The 14,765-nt window shown below is 50.5% G+C and overlaps 1 protein-coding gene across 5 annotated transcripts in view; it reads right to left on the bottom strand.

The window, feature by feature from the left end:
- Window positions 1-12,892, bottom strand: part of IFT140 (intraflagellar transport 140) — a 76,973-nt gene extending 64,081 nt beyond the window's left edge. For 4 of the 5 annotated variants that reach the window (XR_005836150.1, XM_040635561.1, XM_040635563.1 and 1 more), the window contains exons 1-5: window positions 12,832-12,892; window positions 12,005-12,075; window positions 9,156-9,333; window positions 6,624-6,845; window positions 161-282 (exon numbers count right to left, since the gene is read on the bottom strand). Coding sequence is in view for 4 of the 5 variants with exons in the window: in XM_040635561.1 (XP_040491495.1) it covers window positions 161-282; window positions 6,624-6,845; window positions 9,156-9,302 (491 nt within the window). In the remaining variant the exon portion in view is untranslated. Of the gene's footprint in view, window positions 1-160; window positions 283-6,623; window positions 6,846-9,155; window positions 9,334-9,427; window positions 9,498-12,004; window positions 12,076-12,831 lie in introns of those variants that run through there. The other variant, XM_040635562.1, reaches the window with a different exon arrangement.
- Window positions 12,893-14,765: the final 1,873 nt, after the last annotated feature.

Genomic DNA, 14,765 nt, shown 5'->3' with positions numbered 1-14,765 from the left:
TTCCTTATAGGAAGATGTTTCTTATAGGAAGGTATTGTCACTACAGATGTGCCCAGAGCAGCTGGGGGCTATGATCCAGTCAGAAGGAGCCACATCCCACCCCGCACCAGCCCCTGGGGATGTAGAGACAAGGCCACCACTCACTTGAGTTCCTACTTACTCGCCAGGAGGAGGGAGCCGGAAGATGCAGTGAGTTAGAGGTTTTCCATGATCGTGTTTCAGCAGGGGCATCCCTTGTACTCGACCCCTTTGGTCCAACCTCCACAAGAGCAGGACACCAAGCTGGAAAACCCAACACCGTGTGGAGGAGACACATTCTTACAGAGTGACCGGTGGAAGGCAACAGTTACGCTGTGCCACAGAACACGGGCTTATTCCTTTTCAACAAAACGACAAAACTACTACACGTGCACTGTCAAGTACAAATAATTCAAAAATCCTCCACAAAGAAACCAGAAGCCTTCCTGTGTGCCCTCTGCCCTGGAAACAACAATGGTCACGTGTCCAGCTTTTAAAACTTGATTTTAGAATTGATTTAGATTTACAAAAAGTGGCAAAGTCATTCAGAGAAGTCTCATTCTCTACCTTGAGCTTCTCCTATTAGCAGATTGTACTTAGCGTGGGGCAGCTCAGAATTAATGAGCCGATACTGACATACTGTATTAACTAGAGTCGTGCTTTATTCACATTTCCTCAGTTCCTCCCCGACGCCTGCTTTTTGTCCCAGGATCCCCTCCAGCGGCCACAGGACAGGTGTCACGTCCCCTCAGGCTCCTCTGGGCTGTGACAGTGTCTCTGGCTCCCCGGCTTTGAGGAGGACTGGTCAGGGTGCTGTGGGACGTCCCTCCGCCGGGGCTTGGTTGATGCTCTTCTCATGAGTGGACTGGGTTGTGAGTTTGGGGAGAAGGCCACAGAGACCACGCACCCTCCTCGTCACGGCACATCAGAGTCGGTGCCGTCGACGTGACTTGTCCGTGTTGCTGCTGCCCCTCCTCTCCCGGCTGAGGTCCTGTCTGTGACCTTGTGCCTTGTGAAGTCTTCTTTCTCCCCCTCTCGGTCCCACACTGTTTGGAGGGAAGTCACCTCCTTGAGCATGGACCATCTACGTAAATCGTTTGGGGTTCCTCAGCATGTGAGATTTGTCTCTTCTCCACCACTGACTTAATTATTATAAATTGGAGGGTTATACCACTACTTATGTCACAGACGCTGACATTCGAATTCAGGTGACAATCCAGCCCCACTTTGTTTATTTTGATGTTCCAGCTGTGGCCACTGGGAGGTCTTCGGTTAGCTCCCGTGTCCCTCGGACACACCCGAGCTGTGGGTTTTGTGAGCACTGCCTTTCTTGCTGGCACTACAGATTCTCTGGGCACACCGTCTGGCCCCGGTTCTAGAATCAGCCATTTCTTCAAGGAGCTGTGGCTCTGTTATTGGCAGAAATCCAAAGAAACCAGCATCTGGGTGCCAGGTGTACAATAGGTTCAGTTTTTAAGTCATCAAGGTCTTAGAACTGAGGGTGCCAACCAGTGCCAGAGGTCATGGTAGGGAGGCAGCACCATCAGAACCAGTCCAGGAGGCCTCTGGCTGGGATGTAAGCTCTGCTTTGCCAAATGGCACTATTTCTACCCAAATCCACTTGCAAAGAGGCCCTTTGCTGTGAGACAAGGGTTCCTTAAGGTGCGCCTCCTGCTCGAGGTCAGCGGACACAGGAGCACTCACACTTGCCCTCCCACCCGCAGGCAGGCCGGGCAGCACCACTTCGTCGTAAACGGGAACGCGCTTTCCAGATACAGACGACCCTGAACAACTGGGGTGTGAACTGCGTGGGTTCGCTTGTATGTGGATTTTTCTTGACAAATACGGTATAATGCTGTAAACGTATTTGCTCTTTCTTATGAGTTTCTTAACATCTTCTTTATTCTAACTTACTATAAGAACGGTACGTAATACATACAAGATACGTGGTAATTGACTATTATTGGCAAAGCTTCTGGTCAACAGTAGGCCATTAGGAGGAAAGTTTTAGGGAGTCAAAGTTATACTCAGATTTCTGACTGCGAGGAGGCTAATGTCCCTACCCCCCAAGTTGTCCGAGAATCAGCCTTAAAAAGCAACTTGCACAGTAAATCTCTTAGAAAAGTTACAGTGAGTCAAATGTGCTCTCCCTCAGGTTTCTGGATAACCAGGGGTTAGACCCAAGACAAACCCTGAGCTGTCCCATCCCGGTTGTGGCAACTTCATTCAACACAATTTATACAATAAGCCTCAGACAAGTGACCCTTGAAGGCAAGAAAGTTACTCCTGAATGCAAGAAATCCAGCCCTAGGCAAAAGCAAGAGTTTATTGTAATAAGAGACTCCTGAGAAGTTAGTGTGTTCAATGTACCATTGTCGAGACACATTATCGCTTCAAATGACAAGTAAAATGTTAGGATCTACGTCGTAATTGAAAAGAAGTATACGTTTGGTCATTCAGATCTTCACCACTGGTTCATGGCTCACAGCTGCTAAAACCCTGGGAATTTCCCAGGATAAGGGCCACAGTGGTGTCTTCTGTTCTATTACTGAAGGGGACTTCTGGTCACTGCCCAAGGGCGGGGCGGGCTGCCAGGACGACCAACCACTGATCAGAGGGCTCAACTTTCAGTCCTACCCTAACCTCCAGGAAGGGGACAGGGCCCCCGTCTCCAGGTTGAATCAATCGCCAAAGGCCAATGACTTCGTCAATCTGACTATGCAATGAAGCTCCATAAAAACCCAAAAGGACTGGGTTCGGAGCGCTTCCAGGTAGCTGACCACCTGGAGGTGTGGGGGGAATGGTGCCCAGAGAGGACTCTGTGCCCTCCCCAGACCTCGCCCTGGGCATCTCCTCGTCTGGCTGTCGATTCGTCTCCTTTACCCACCCTTCAGTAAACCAGTAACACGAGCTGCGCTAGCCAACTGGAAGAGCCCAAGGACGAGGGACCCTCCACTGTGCAGCCTGTGGTCAGAAGCACAGGACTGGGGACTGGCGTCTGGGGTGGGGGCAGGGCTGAGCCCCTCACCTGTGGGGCTGACGCTGTCCCTGGGTGGACGGTGTCACAACTGAACTCAGTTGTGGGCACCCCGTGGTATCTGAGGAACCCCAGCTGCCAGCATGCTGGAACCAGCTTTGGGAACCTGTAAGAGGTTCTCTAACAGTTTACACCGAACTGTCCAGAGCTGGTTCACCCTGTCCTGGGTGTGCTGACACTCCCATCCAGCTCTGAGTGTGCAGGGAAGTGGGACCTGGTGCAGGCAATTCTCACCTTTATCAATGGAGCTTCTTCTAATGGACATTTGGGGCAACATCCACCCAGCGTCCCTTGTCCAGGGCTCCCCCACCTCCTTGGGCACTGCTGACTGCTATCCACGTGGTCACTGGGCCCGAGCTGGACTTGGGACGGCAGAGGAGGAACAGTTGTCTCTGGGTGTATGGGGGGTGAATGCCTTACTTTCCAACAGCTAGGGGTGCGGCCTTGTGAATGGGGTGGGATGGCAGAAAGAGATGACTGTGGCAGAAGGGGCACACTGCAGGGAGATGTGTGTCCGGTGGCCCCTCACTCTTGGTCTAGACGTCCTGAAGCCGGTTGTCCTCCTGTCCAGGGACTGTGGGACACTCCAACAGCTTCAGACTAAGTGTCCCTTCTTACTTCAGGTAGTAGGTTGGTTTCACTGGTAACCAAACCCACCTGAAGCAAAACGGTCTGTGGTGGGAGACGGAAGACCCTTAGCCAAACCTGGAAAGGAGGGCTCTGGTGGCGCAGCACTCTAAGTGCTTGTTCATTCAGGACTTCTTTTCCTGCTTGAGCCCATTATTAATCAGGATCAGCACCATCTTAGATTTTCTTGGAAAGATCAGGATTTCTGTTCTTAAATATTTTGACTCAGAGGTCTTTGACAGCCCAAACCTGGGCTTCCTTGCATGCTTGAGGAATCTGCTTTGTTAGTTGTTTCTTTCTTTCTTTTTTTTTTTTTTAAGATTTTATTTATTCATTTGACAGAGAGAGAGACAGCCAGCGAGAGAGGGAACACAAGCAGGGGGAGTGGGAGAGGAAGAAGCAGGCTCCCAGTGGAAGAGCCTGACGTGGGGCTCGATCCCAGAACGCCAGGATCACGCCCTGAGCCGAAGGCAGACACTTAACAACTGAGCCACCCAGGCGCCCCTGTTAGTTGTTTCTTAATATAGTCAAAATGATGATGAGATTCGATGATCTTGAGTTCTTTTATTCCTACAGAGGATCTGCCGAGTATTCCACAGCAGGGACAGGGGAAAGATCATCAAGGAACTAGAAGTGTGAGGGCAGGGCAAGTCATTAGGTGGAAATTGAATTGAAAAACAGAAGAAAAATCTAGGGGCGCCTGGGTGGCTCAGTTGGTTACACGTCTGCCTTCGGCTCAGGTCATGACCTCAGGGTCCTGGGATGGAGCCCCCATTGGACTTCCCGCTCATTGGGGAGTCTGCTTCTCCCTCTCCTTCTCCCTCTGCCTCTCGCTCTGCTTGTGCTCTCTCTCTCACCTGCTCATTCTCTCTGTATCTCAAATAAATAAATAAAATCTTAAAAAAAAAAACAAAAAACAGAAGAAAAATCTAGAAAAAAGGGCAACAAATCAATACCAAAATGGGCAAGTGATTTGATCAGAAAATGATACAGAATTGGCTCTTCTAAATAATAGTCCCCTTCAACAGCAAGAGAAATGCAAACTAGAACACTTCTGACACAACATTTTACTTAGCAAAATTCCAAATTTGGATCCAACTGTATGTGGGGGACATGCTGGTGTGTTGGTGGAAGCCAGTACTAGCCCCACAGGGGGAGGCCTGGGCACCCACCACTAATGCTCACGCCCTGGGACCCGGCCGCCCCACTTGTAGGACTTTCTCTGAACTTCTATGCACGAAACAACATAAGCATGAAGTTAGCTACCGCACCTCTGTCTGTTTAGCAAAAGATTGGAAACCACTGACATGCTTATCAGCAAGGGCCGGTGAGGACCTTGTAACAGGCTCAAGTAACAACGCGCAGGCTCAGAGAGAAGGAAGGTCACAGTGCACCAACGTGGAGAGATGCGCAAGGCAGGCGTACAATGAAAAAGCCAGAAGCAGTGCAGTGCGCACCATGTGCCACCACGTCTGTGACGACGAAGGAGACAACACCCTCTGTGTGGTATTTCCAGCTCAAACCGCCTCATCTAAAGGTGACCACAAGGACATGATCCAACAAGTCTCAACTGAGAGACATTCTGCAAAATAACCAGTCTGCACTCCTCAAAATGTTGCTGTCACCAAAGACCAAACATAAGCAAAAAAAGAAAAGACAAGACCACGGAACTGCTGTTCATGATTAAGGGAAACTAAAGAGAAGGGGTGGAGAAACGCAATGCTTGGTCCTTCACTGGACTCTGCATTAGGACAAAATGCAACACAAACGTGACGGGACAACCGTAGAAACTGGAAAGTGGCATGTGTCCCAGGTGCCGGCCTCGGCGCCAGCCTTCCTGAGTGTGAACGCCATGGTGCGGCTCTGTAGACACCCTTGTCCTTAAGAGGGCAACGTCCAAGGATTTGGGGGGGTGGGGGAGTATGGTGTCTGTGACAAACTCTCAAATATTCAGGGGAAAAAACATATATAGAGAGCAAACAGATGCAACAAAACGGTAACAGTTAGTGAATTTACATAGAGTATATAGTGTTCATTAAACTATTCTTTCAAAGCCTTTGAAAGTTTCAAATTTTTCAAAACTGGAAATTGGGGAAAGAATGCATTCATATATGCTGATGTGTATCTGAAGAAATGGGAGAGGCTTTATGAAACTGTGGCACTGAGGGTGGAGGGGTGGGTGGCAGGGGAATGGAGGGGATGGGGTAGGGTCGGAGAGTCCTGCCACAATATATACCTTCTCATACTTTTTGGTCTTTGAAATGTGGAAATGTATTACCTGGCACATGCAAAATGAATGAGTACATTGTAAAATTTCGGCCATATGTTTGTGAATCGATTTAGGTATAGACCATGGTTTCTCAACCTGGGAACGGTTAACACTTTAGCCTGGAAAATTCTCTGTTGTGGGGTCTGTCCTGTGCATTACAGAACATTGAGCAGTGTCTCTGGTCTCCACCCACTAGATGCCAGGACACCCCCGCCCCACCACCATTCTGACAACAAAAAATGTCTCTAGATTCTGTCAAATGTCCCCTGGGGGCAAAATGACCCCATGAAGAAGTCCTGAGCTAAACAGTGAGGACCAGGGCCTCCCAGGCAACGAAGAAGCGTGCTCAGGGAAGCTAGTGATTCAGGGATGCCATAAAAACGATAGTACCTGAAAAAGCCACCCCACCTTTATGAATATAGTTTCCTAGAGAAGTTCACTTAAACAATTACAGACATACCCGGGCTGCAGAGTGGGATGGTAGAAGGAAACTTGCAAACCTTGCTCCCAGTACGAAACAGAATCTGCCATGACATCCATCAGGATCAACTGAATTCAGCAACCACATATTTCTAAAATTTTGGTCTCTAACACCCTTCTCAACATGTATTCCAAAGAGCGCTGACAGGGAAATGCAGGGATCTGAAATCAGTGTCAACCAAGTCTGCTTACCCTGTCCCCTGACACGAGGCAATTCCCATTGGGGCTCCACTTGAGGACGGTGACGTCGGTGGTGTGTGTCGGGGGGACTGCATGCTGTTCCTTGTCCTGCTTATTAAACACTGTCACTTCTCCAGTCTCCCAGCCAACAGCGAGCATCAGGCGCGTCGGGTGCCAGCACAGGGAACTGACCCGGAACGACCTCTCCATACGTGCATCGGGCACATGCTCACCCTACAACAGGCAAGACGTAAATTCCATATTATGAAGAGAGACAGCTATTCTAGGAATTTCTGGCTAATCAATGATATTGAGATCGGCTAGAAGATATAAAGAGCTGATATTAAAAAATGTTCTACTTAATTTTCATAGAAACACCAAGCTTGCTCTTAGCTGCGCTGTGAAAACATACAGTTAACACTCAACTGAGTATGCTGACCAGCTTACCAAGGAGGATGACCTCATACTCACAACTGCTTGGTTGCTGGCTAGCATTTTAATGGGGTGCTATACAACTTCATTTACAAAAACATGCAGGGGGCCAAGAGGTCAAGTTTGCTGACCCCAAGGTTCTCTAAGTACAGTCTCTGGGGTGGTCCCAAGAGCCTTTCACGGTCTGCAAGGCCAAAGTTATTTTCAGCCCCCTCTCACCTCCAGACTGTTTCCCAAGAGACTTTATAAGAGTGAGGAACTGTGCAGATCAGGCGACATCAGATAAGGACCCAAGAGCATGCAGACGTCACTATGACCCTAACTGCTTTGCTGAAGTTGCAGGGGCGACAGTGACACTTGCGGAAGGTTGAGGGCTGGGAAGGAAAATCTGATTTTCTTTTTGAAGTATGAGGTGTGTCATGCACTGAGAAAGGTGGGGAGTAGGGCGAAGCATGGGAAGTTTGCAGGGCTCCTACAAAGTTTCCAGTATGGGTGGAATTATGCACCCTGAAAAAGATATGTTAAAGTCCTAGGGTGCCTGGGTGGCACAGTCGGTTAAGCGTCGACTTGGTTTTGGCTCAGGTCGGGATCTCAGGGTTGTGAGACTGAGCCCAGCATCAGACTCTGTCCTCAGTGAGGTGTCTGCTTGGGATTCGCTCTCCCTCTCCCTCTTCCCCTCTTGCTCATGCTCTCTCTCTCTCTCTAAATTAATCTTAAAAAAAAAAAACCAAAAACATGTAGAAGTCCTAAGCCAGTGCCTGTGATATGACCTTATTTGGAAACAGAGTCTCTGCAGATGATCAAGTTAAGAAGAGATCATTGGAATGGGCCCTGATCCGATGGCTAGCATTCTTCTAAGAAGAGGAAAGAGACATGGACACACAGAGGAGACACATGTGATGACAGAGGCAGTGGAGTGATGCAGGCACAAGCCGAGGACTGCTGAGGATTGCCAGAAGTCACAGGAAGCCAGGGCAAGGCCCGGCACTGGCCCTCCTCCAGAGCCTTCAGAGACAGCGTGGCCCTCAGGAGCCCCTACTCCACACTCTGGCCTCCAGAACGGTGAGAGGATACATTTCTGTTTTAAGGCACTCGGCTTGTGACAGTTTGTTATGGCAGCCACAGGACCAACAGTTTCCAACGGCCAGTGTGGCCAACAGGAGACCGGGCCAGGGTGCACAGACAGCACAGAGGGGCCGTTTCTGGTTAGAGGCGTGGATTGACTGTGGAATCTGTTTTACATCCCTAAATATGTCCCCAAACTGAAGTAGCAGCGCTAAAGGAGTTATCCACACCACAGCGATACACATAAGACACGCACACATGCACCACATACCACACACACACCACACACCACATTCACAACACACACGACACACGACAGCCCCCCATATACCACATACCACACACCACATACATACACAGCACACACATCACATACCACACTCACTGCGCACACACCAGTTACATACACACCACGTACCATACATACCACATACCACACACACATAGCACACACGTGACACACATACCGCACACACATGCACACGGCACACACACACACAACACTTACCACATGCCACACACGCCACATTCAACACACATGACATACACACACACACCACATACCACATTTACAACAGACACACCACATAAATACAAACACAACCCACACTCACATCACACACACATGGACACACACCACATACCACACACACACCACATACACATGACACACACCACATACCACACACACACCACATACACATATGTGACAAAGACACCACATACCACACGCACCACATACCATACACAGCACACATACCACATATGTAAACACGTGACACACATACCACACACAGCACACATGACACTCACCACACGTACCACACACATACACACACCACACACAGACAACATACCCACTCCAAGGCACACACATGACACGCACGGCACACACACAACATGCACACCACACATACCATACATGCACCACACACCTGTACACACTCCTCACGACACATACCACACACATGCACACACACGTGAGGACAAAAGGGACACAAGAGCCAGAAGCCCTGGCAGTCAGAAACGTTGCTTCCTAGGACTCACTTGTTCCAGATAAATATCCACGCTGCCTCCTGAGGTCGTGCTGACGGAGGCAACTGCCAGGAATGGGTGAACAGGGTGCCAATGGATGTGCGAAGGAGACCCGACGGCGTCTGGGGCTTCTATTCGGTGGTCAAAATAGAGGGCCATGATGAAACTCAGACCTAGACAAGGTTGAAACCTGCAGGGAAGAAAAACAGCTAAGTCCTGTTGCTTTTGAACAATGAGAAGAAATAACTGCATAGAATTAGGAAAGAGAAGCATCACAAACCTACCATCGTAACACAGCGCAACTTAGAAGTGCCCCTTAAGACCACGTGGACAACTTTACGTGGAAGAGATCTCTAACAGGGAAAAAATATATAATTTGAAGCAGGAAATTGGACCTGGAATGATGCAGGGTGCAATGGAAGAGAAGAAAACACTGCCATCAACACCATAAGAAAAAGCGCAGCCACCTAGCCCACATGTGTAAATCTTGATCATTTTAATTCATCAGAGCGAAGACAATTTGTATTTCTATAGCTGCCCTTCAAGCAAAAATTTCCAACCAAATAGAAGCAAAACTCCGCTTCACAAAAATACATAGAAAAAGCTAACATTCAGTTTGTAAACTTTATAAAAGTGTGACAACCAAGGCTGTCTTCTACGCTTGGCTCTCAGGCAGTAGGAGGCAACAGGATTCGTTTGTCAGAGAATTAAGAAAACAAAGCCCTGGCAACTGTGGGGGAAATTGAACTTGATTTGTTTCCTGAACTTAACATCTTTCTCTCCTGGAAAAGATGTGCTTACTGCCCCTCCGCGGGAGAGGCAGGATGGTGAATGACAGGATGGTGACCACGGCCCACTTTTCATACCCCAGAGTCCGCTTAGGGACGCTAACTAGCAGAGGAGTATATCTGTAGGTTGGTTTGCTTTCATTTAAAACTATTCAACGTCATGCCCATTAGGATGGCTGTGATCAGAAAAGAGAAAATAACTGTTGGCAAAGACATGGAAAAACTGGAACCCTTGGGCACTGCCAGTGGGAGCGTAAACTGGCAGACGCTGTGCAAAACAGTAGGGCAGTTCCTTAAAACTTACACAGAGAATTAGCACATGATTCAGCAAGCCCAGCTCTGGGTATATCCCCAAAAGACTGAAAGCAGGGACTTGAACAGATCCTTGTACAGCCATGTTCACAGCAGCACTAGTCACAGTAGCCAAAAGGTGGAAACAACCCAAATGTCTATTGACAGATGAATGAGTCAACACAATATGGTGCACACATAGGATGGAGTATTATCCAGCCTTGAAATTCTGACATGTTACAACACAGATGAATGTAGAAGACACTATGCTCAGCGAAATAAGCCAATCAGAAAGGGACAAATACAGTGTGTTTCCACCTATAAGAGAGACCAGGATAGTCAAATTCAGAGACAGAAAGTGAAACAGTGGGTACCAGGGCCTGTGGCACTGGGGGACAGGGAGTTCATGTTTGACGGAGACAGGGTATCTGTTTGGGAAGACGGAAAATTACTGTTGAGGGATTGTGGGGATGATGATAGAACATGTCAATGTGCTTCATGTCACCGACTCATTTACATGCAAATAACTGAAGTGATAAACTTTATATTATGTATATTTAACTACAACAAAAAAACTGTGTAAAAAATTACTTAACGCTGCAATGCTCTATCGCTATCAGTGGAGTGGGGCATGGACTGTGCCGTTTGCTTTTGGCAATGCAATAGCTGTATCAGAGGAAGCCTCGAAGGCTCAGCGTGGATCTAGAGAGGGAAATCCTGTTCGGTGAGAAGCTAAAGGCACATAGCTACAAATGAACATATACCCCAAATACTAAACAAAGGCACACTTTTTGAAGTGGTGTTCTCACTGCCACAGAGAGAAGAGCACATATTGGGAGCTCCTGGTGGCGCCCCCAGGCAGTGGCTGAAGGAGAGGCGGGGCAGGGTACTGGAGTCAGGGGAAGCAGCAGGATCCACAGGCCTCCTAGACACACGCATCACCGAGGGGACATCTACACTGGTCAAGGCTCTGGCTTCAGAGTACAGTACTGACACAAACTTTCGTGAAGTCATTAAAATTGAAAAAAAAACACAAAAAAACCTGGGTGTTTATATATAGAAAAGGAAAGCTTTCAAGTTGAGTTTTCATGTGTTGCAGCCACCAAGGGGAAAAATTGGGGCCTATGGGAAGTTTGTATTCATATTTTACTTTGTGAAAATATTCCTCTGAAAAATAAGTAATGTTCATTTTGTTAGACTGATTGAAAAAGAATTACAATAGCATGTAAAGAAGTTAAACCTGGTTTCCTCTGGTTTTGTTTTTTTAATCTCCAACATCATTTTGTAATAAGCATGTATGCCACCCGATCTTTCAATGACTTTTCTCGTGCCTGGGGTTTTCTCAGAGGTTCTCTCCCCCACATTCCACCTTTGGATACACAGGAAGCCTCCCTTTGACTTCACTTCTAGGCTTCTCCCCAGCATCCCCGCAGAGCTCTGTACTTCCCTGCTGCATTGAGACTTCATCACATCCTCCAACCGCAGGGGGCTCTCTGCCCCACAGGGTAGGAGGCCCTGGCAGCACCCCAGACCCAAGAACAGGCCCCCCCATATGTGAATACGTGGAAGACATTTATGAGCACGGAAAGATGCTCTTGATGTTTTGTTGTAAAAAGTTGCCAGGGTGGATGAGTCCACTTTTATACATTGAATGACTGTTCATCATTCGTTTTACCTGTAATTTAATGTTTTTCTACCACGAAAAAGTACCATCTGTGTAATTATAGAACAAGAGCTAGCAAAGTAAACACAAGGAGAGAGGACTAGAAATACTATCCTTACCCAACGACATCGATTATGGCATCCGTTCAGAAACAAGGGCACTTCCTCTCCTTAAAACAAACTCACACTGTCTAGAACAAAACAAAAATACTCGGCAAATGTATAAACTTTGGGGAAAATACAAAAATTCCGTTTGTTCTAAGCGATTTGCTCCAGGCCCCTCCGACCGAACCCCGTCTTCAGTGCCACCCAGCTCAGCTGAGGGTCTCGCGACAGACACTGGGACTGCGGTGTGAGGGGCGCAGGGCTGAGGGGAGGGGCGGCTGAGACTAGGGGTGCAGAGAGAGGAGGGGGGCAGGGGGGGCGCCCCTGAAAGGAGGGGCGGCTCAGACTAGGGGTGCGGCTGACAGGAGGGGCGCAGGGGTGAATGTGAGAGGAGGGGGCAGGGGGGCGCCCCTGAGAGGAGGGGCGGCTGAGACTAGGGGTGCGGCTGAGAGGAGGGGCGCGGGCACTCTCGGCCACACCGCCGGGGCGCCCCCGTCAGCCCGCGCCCCCCGGCGGTGCAGGGTCAGGGCCGCGGGCCGGGGACGCGAGGGACCGCCGCCCCTGTGCGGCTGCAGAGCCCACCGCCTTCTCATTCCCTCCCCTCCTGGGCCTTGCCCGGACCCGGACGGCGCCCGCGGTGGCCATCCCCTCGGACGCCGCGCCCAGCTCCTGCCGGCCCAGACCGACCCGCTCGGCCGAGGCCGGGTTTCCGGACGAAGATGACCCAGGCGGCCGCGGGACAGGAGTCCGGCCCGCTGCGCCGTCGTTCCGCTCCCCCGCCCCAGGCCTCTCCGGAGACCCTCCCCGGCCTCTTGCAGCCCTTGCCCTCCGACCCCACTCACCCTTGCCTAGCCTTCGCGCCATCGCGCGTTGCCCGGACAACGGCTGCGCGCGGTACGCGGAAATAGCCGAAGGTGAGCGCGGCGGACGCCGAGGCCACCCGAAGCTCCCCGAGCGGCCGGAAAGAGCCGAAGACGGTCGGGAGTGTTCGCGAGGCGCTCAGGGCAGGAGTCTTCGGGCGCCTCCCCGCCCGTGCGAGCTCTGCGGTCCTGCCGGGCATTTTCTCCCGGTCGCAGCCGCTGTCTACAGTCAACAACGCCAGCTCGGAAAGGGGAGCTAGGAGGTCAGGATTCGCCTGTTCTGCGCAGAGAAGGGAAGCTGGTGACGTTCCTGCAGGTGTGAGGAGGATGGAAAGCCTGTTGGGACACCTTTCCAACCGCGTCGGTCCGCTGAGAGAGTTTGGGGGAGAAACGGAACACGCCATCTTCGTTAAGATTCCCTCCTCTTTGGTTCATCTTCTTGCCGGGTCTTCTGGACCGCAGGCCGTATGCTGGACTCTGCTTTGTCTTATCTCAAGGAGGAGGGTGTGGTTCAAGAGTATCTCGGAGCAAAGCCACTGGATTCGACCTAACTTTTGACGTGCAACGCTTTGGGGGCCGTACGGATTCCTTGGGCAAGAAGATGGATGGCAGGCAAGGGTACGTCCGGTTTCACCCCGTCGGAGACAAGCCTGACTCCTGGGGACAGATTGCGTTACCAAAGGCGTTAGCGATGCGTGCCCTGGCCTTTTCGGTCAGGTGTGCTTCAACTTCGAAATTAACTTTGAACCACAAAGCGATGTCTTGTCATTGAAGAAAAAGAGTTGCTACGGCGAAAAGGTCCACGTAGTTAAAAAGTGAAAAAATAAAAGAGGAAAGTACAGGCACTACTGGATCCGACAGTTTAGGTGCTGGATTAGATAGGTACAGGGTAGATCCCGTTTTTAAAAACCTCATTTTCATGGACACTAGAATTTTTCATTGAAAAAACTTGACATGTAACATCATGTCATTTTAAGATATACTTCAAGGTACTTTGATACGCTTGTGTTGTATTATGGCTGATGTGATGATGTCAGTCCTATCACGTAATTACAGTACAGGATCATTGTCTGTGATCGTCTCACTGTCCTTTGGGTCTCAGTGGCTCATGAGTGCTCCTCCCGGGCCCGGACGCCAGGACACCGTCTCCCTTATCCTGCCCTATGTTAGGTCCCTACGGTTCACGAGTGCTCCTCCTAGGTCCGCACGCCAGGACACCGTCTTCCTTGTCCTCCCCTCCGTACGTTAGATCCCTACGGCTCAGGAGTGCTCTTCCCGGGCCCGGACGCCGGGACACCGTCTCCCTTGTCCTGCTCTCGGTACGTTAGATCCCTACGGCTCATGAGTGCTCCTCCCAGGCCCGGATGCTGGGACACCGTCTCCCTTATCCTCCCTTCCATAATACACACTAGAATCGAGAGCACACTCCTTTATCGCCATGATGGAGAAACATGACCCGAGTGCCCAGCGCCATCCACTACGCTAAGGAATTTCAAAACCACACGCTCAATCTAATAAAGGGCGCGTTGACCGGACTCAATTGCACTTTAAACTTTGTCGTTAACACCTCGGTTCGCGCCCGATTCAAGACTCCGAGCTGAGGCTGCGTTTTCTTCTCACGCATCCGTCAACACGGCCCCGGCCAATCACAGCCCGGGCGCTGCCTCCATTGGCTGTCGATGCACCAATCCGGAGAGACGCACTGGCCCGCACGGCCGCGAGGGTGGTGTCACAACACTACCTGCGTCGCAGGCCGGCCCCGCGCCCCCGCCCAGCGTCCGTACGTGCAAGGAAGCGAGCCGGCCGCTGGCCAATCGCAGCGCCCGTAGGGGGGCGCGCCCGCTGGAAACCTCGAGCGAGCTCGTCCCCGCGCGCGTCGCCCCGCCCCGCGCGCCGTCCGCCCCGCCCCGCCCCGC

The sequence above is a fragment of the Ursus maritimus genome, unplaced genomic scaffold, assembly GCF_017311325.1.
Source record: "Ursus maritimus isolate PB19 unplaced genomic scaffold, ASM1731132v1 scaffold_2, whole genome shotgun sequence".
In the NCBI taxonomy this organism is placed as follows: domain Eukaryota; kingdom Metazoa; phylum Chordata; class Mammalia; order Carnivora; family Ursidae; genus Ursus; species Ursus maritimus.
Note: the sequence above shows the minus strand (reverse complement) of the source record. Positions and strands in the feature narration are given on the sequence as shown.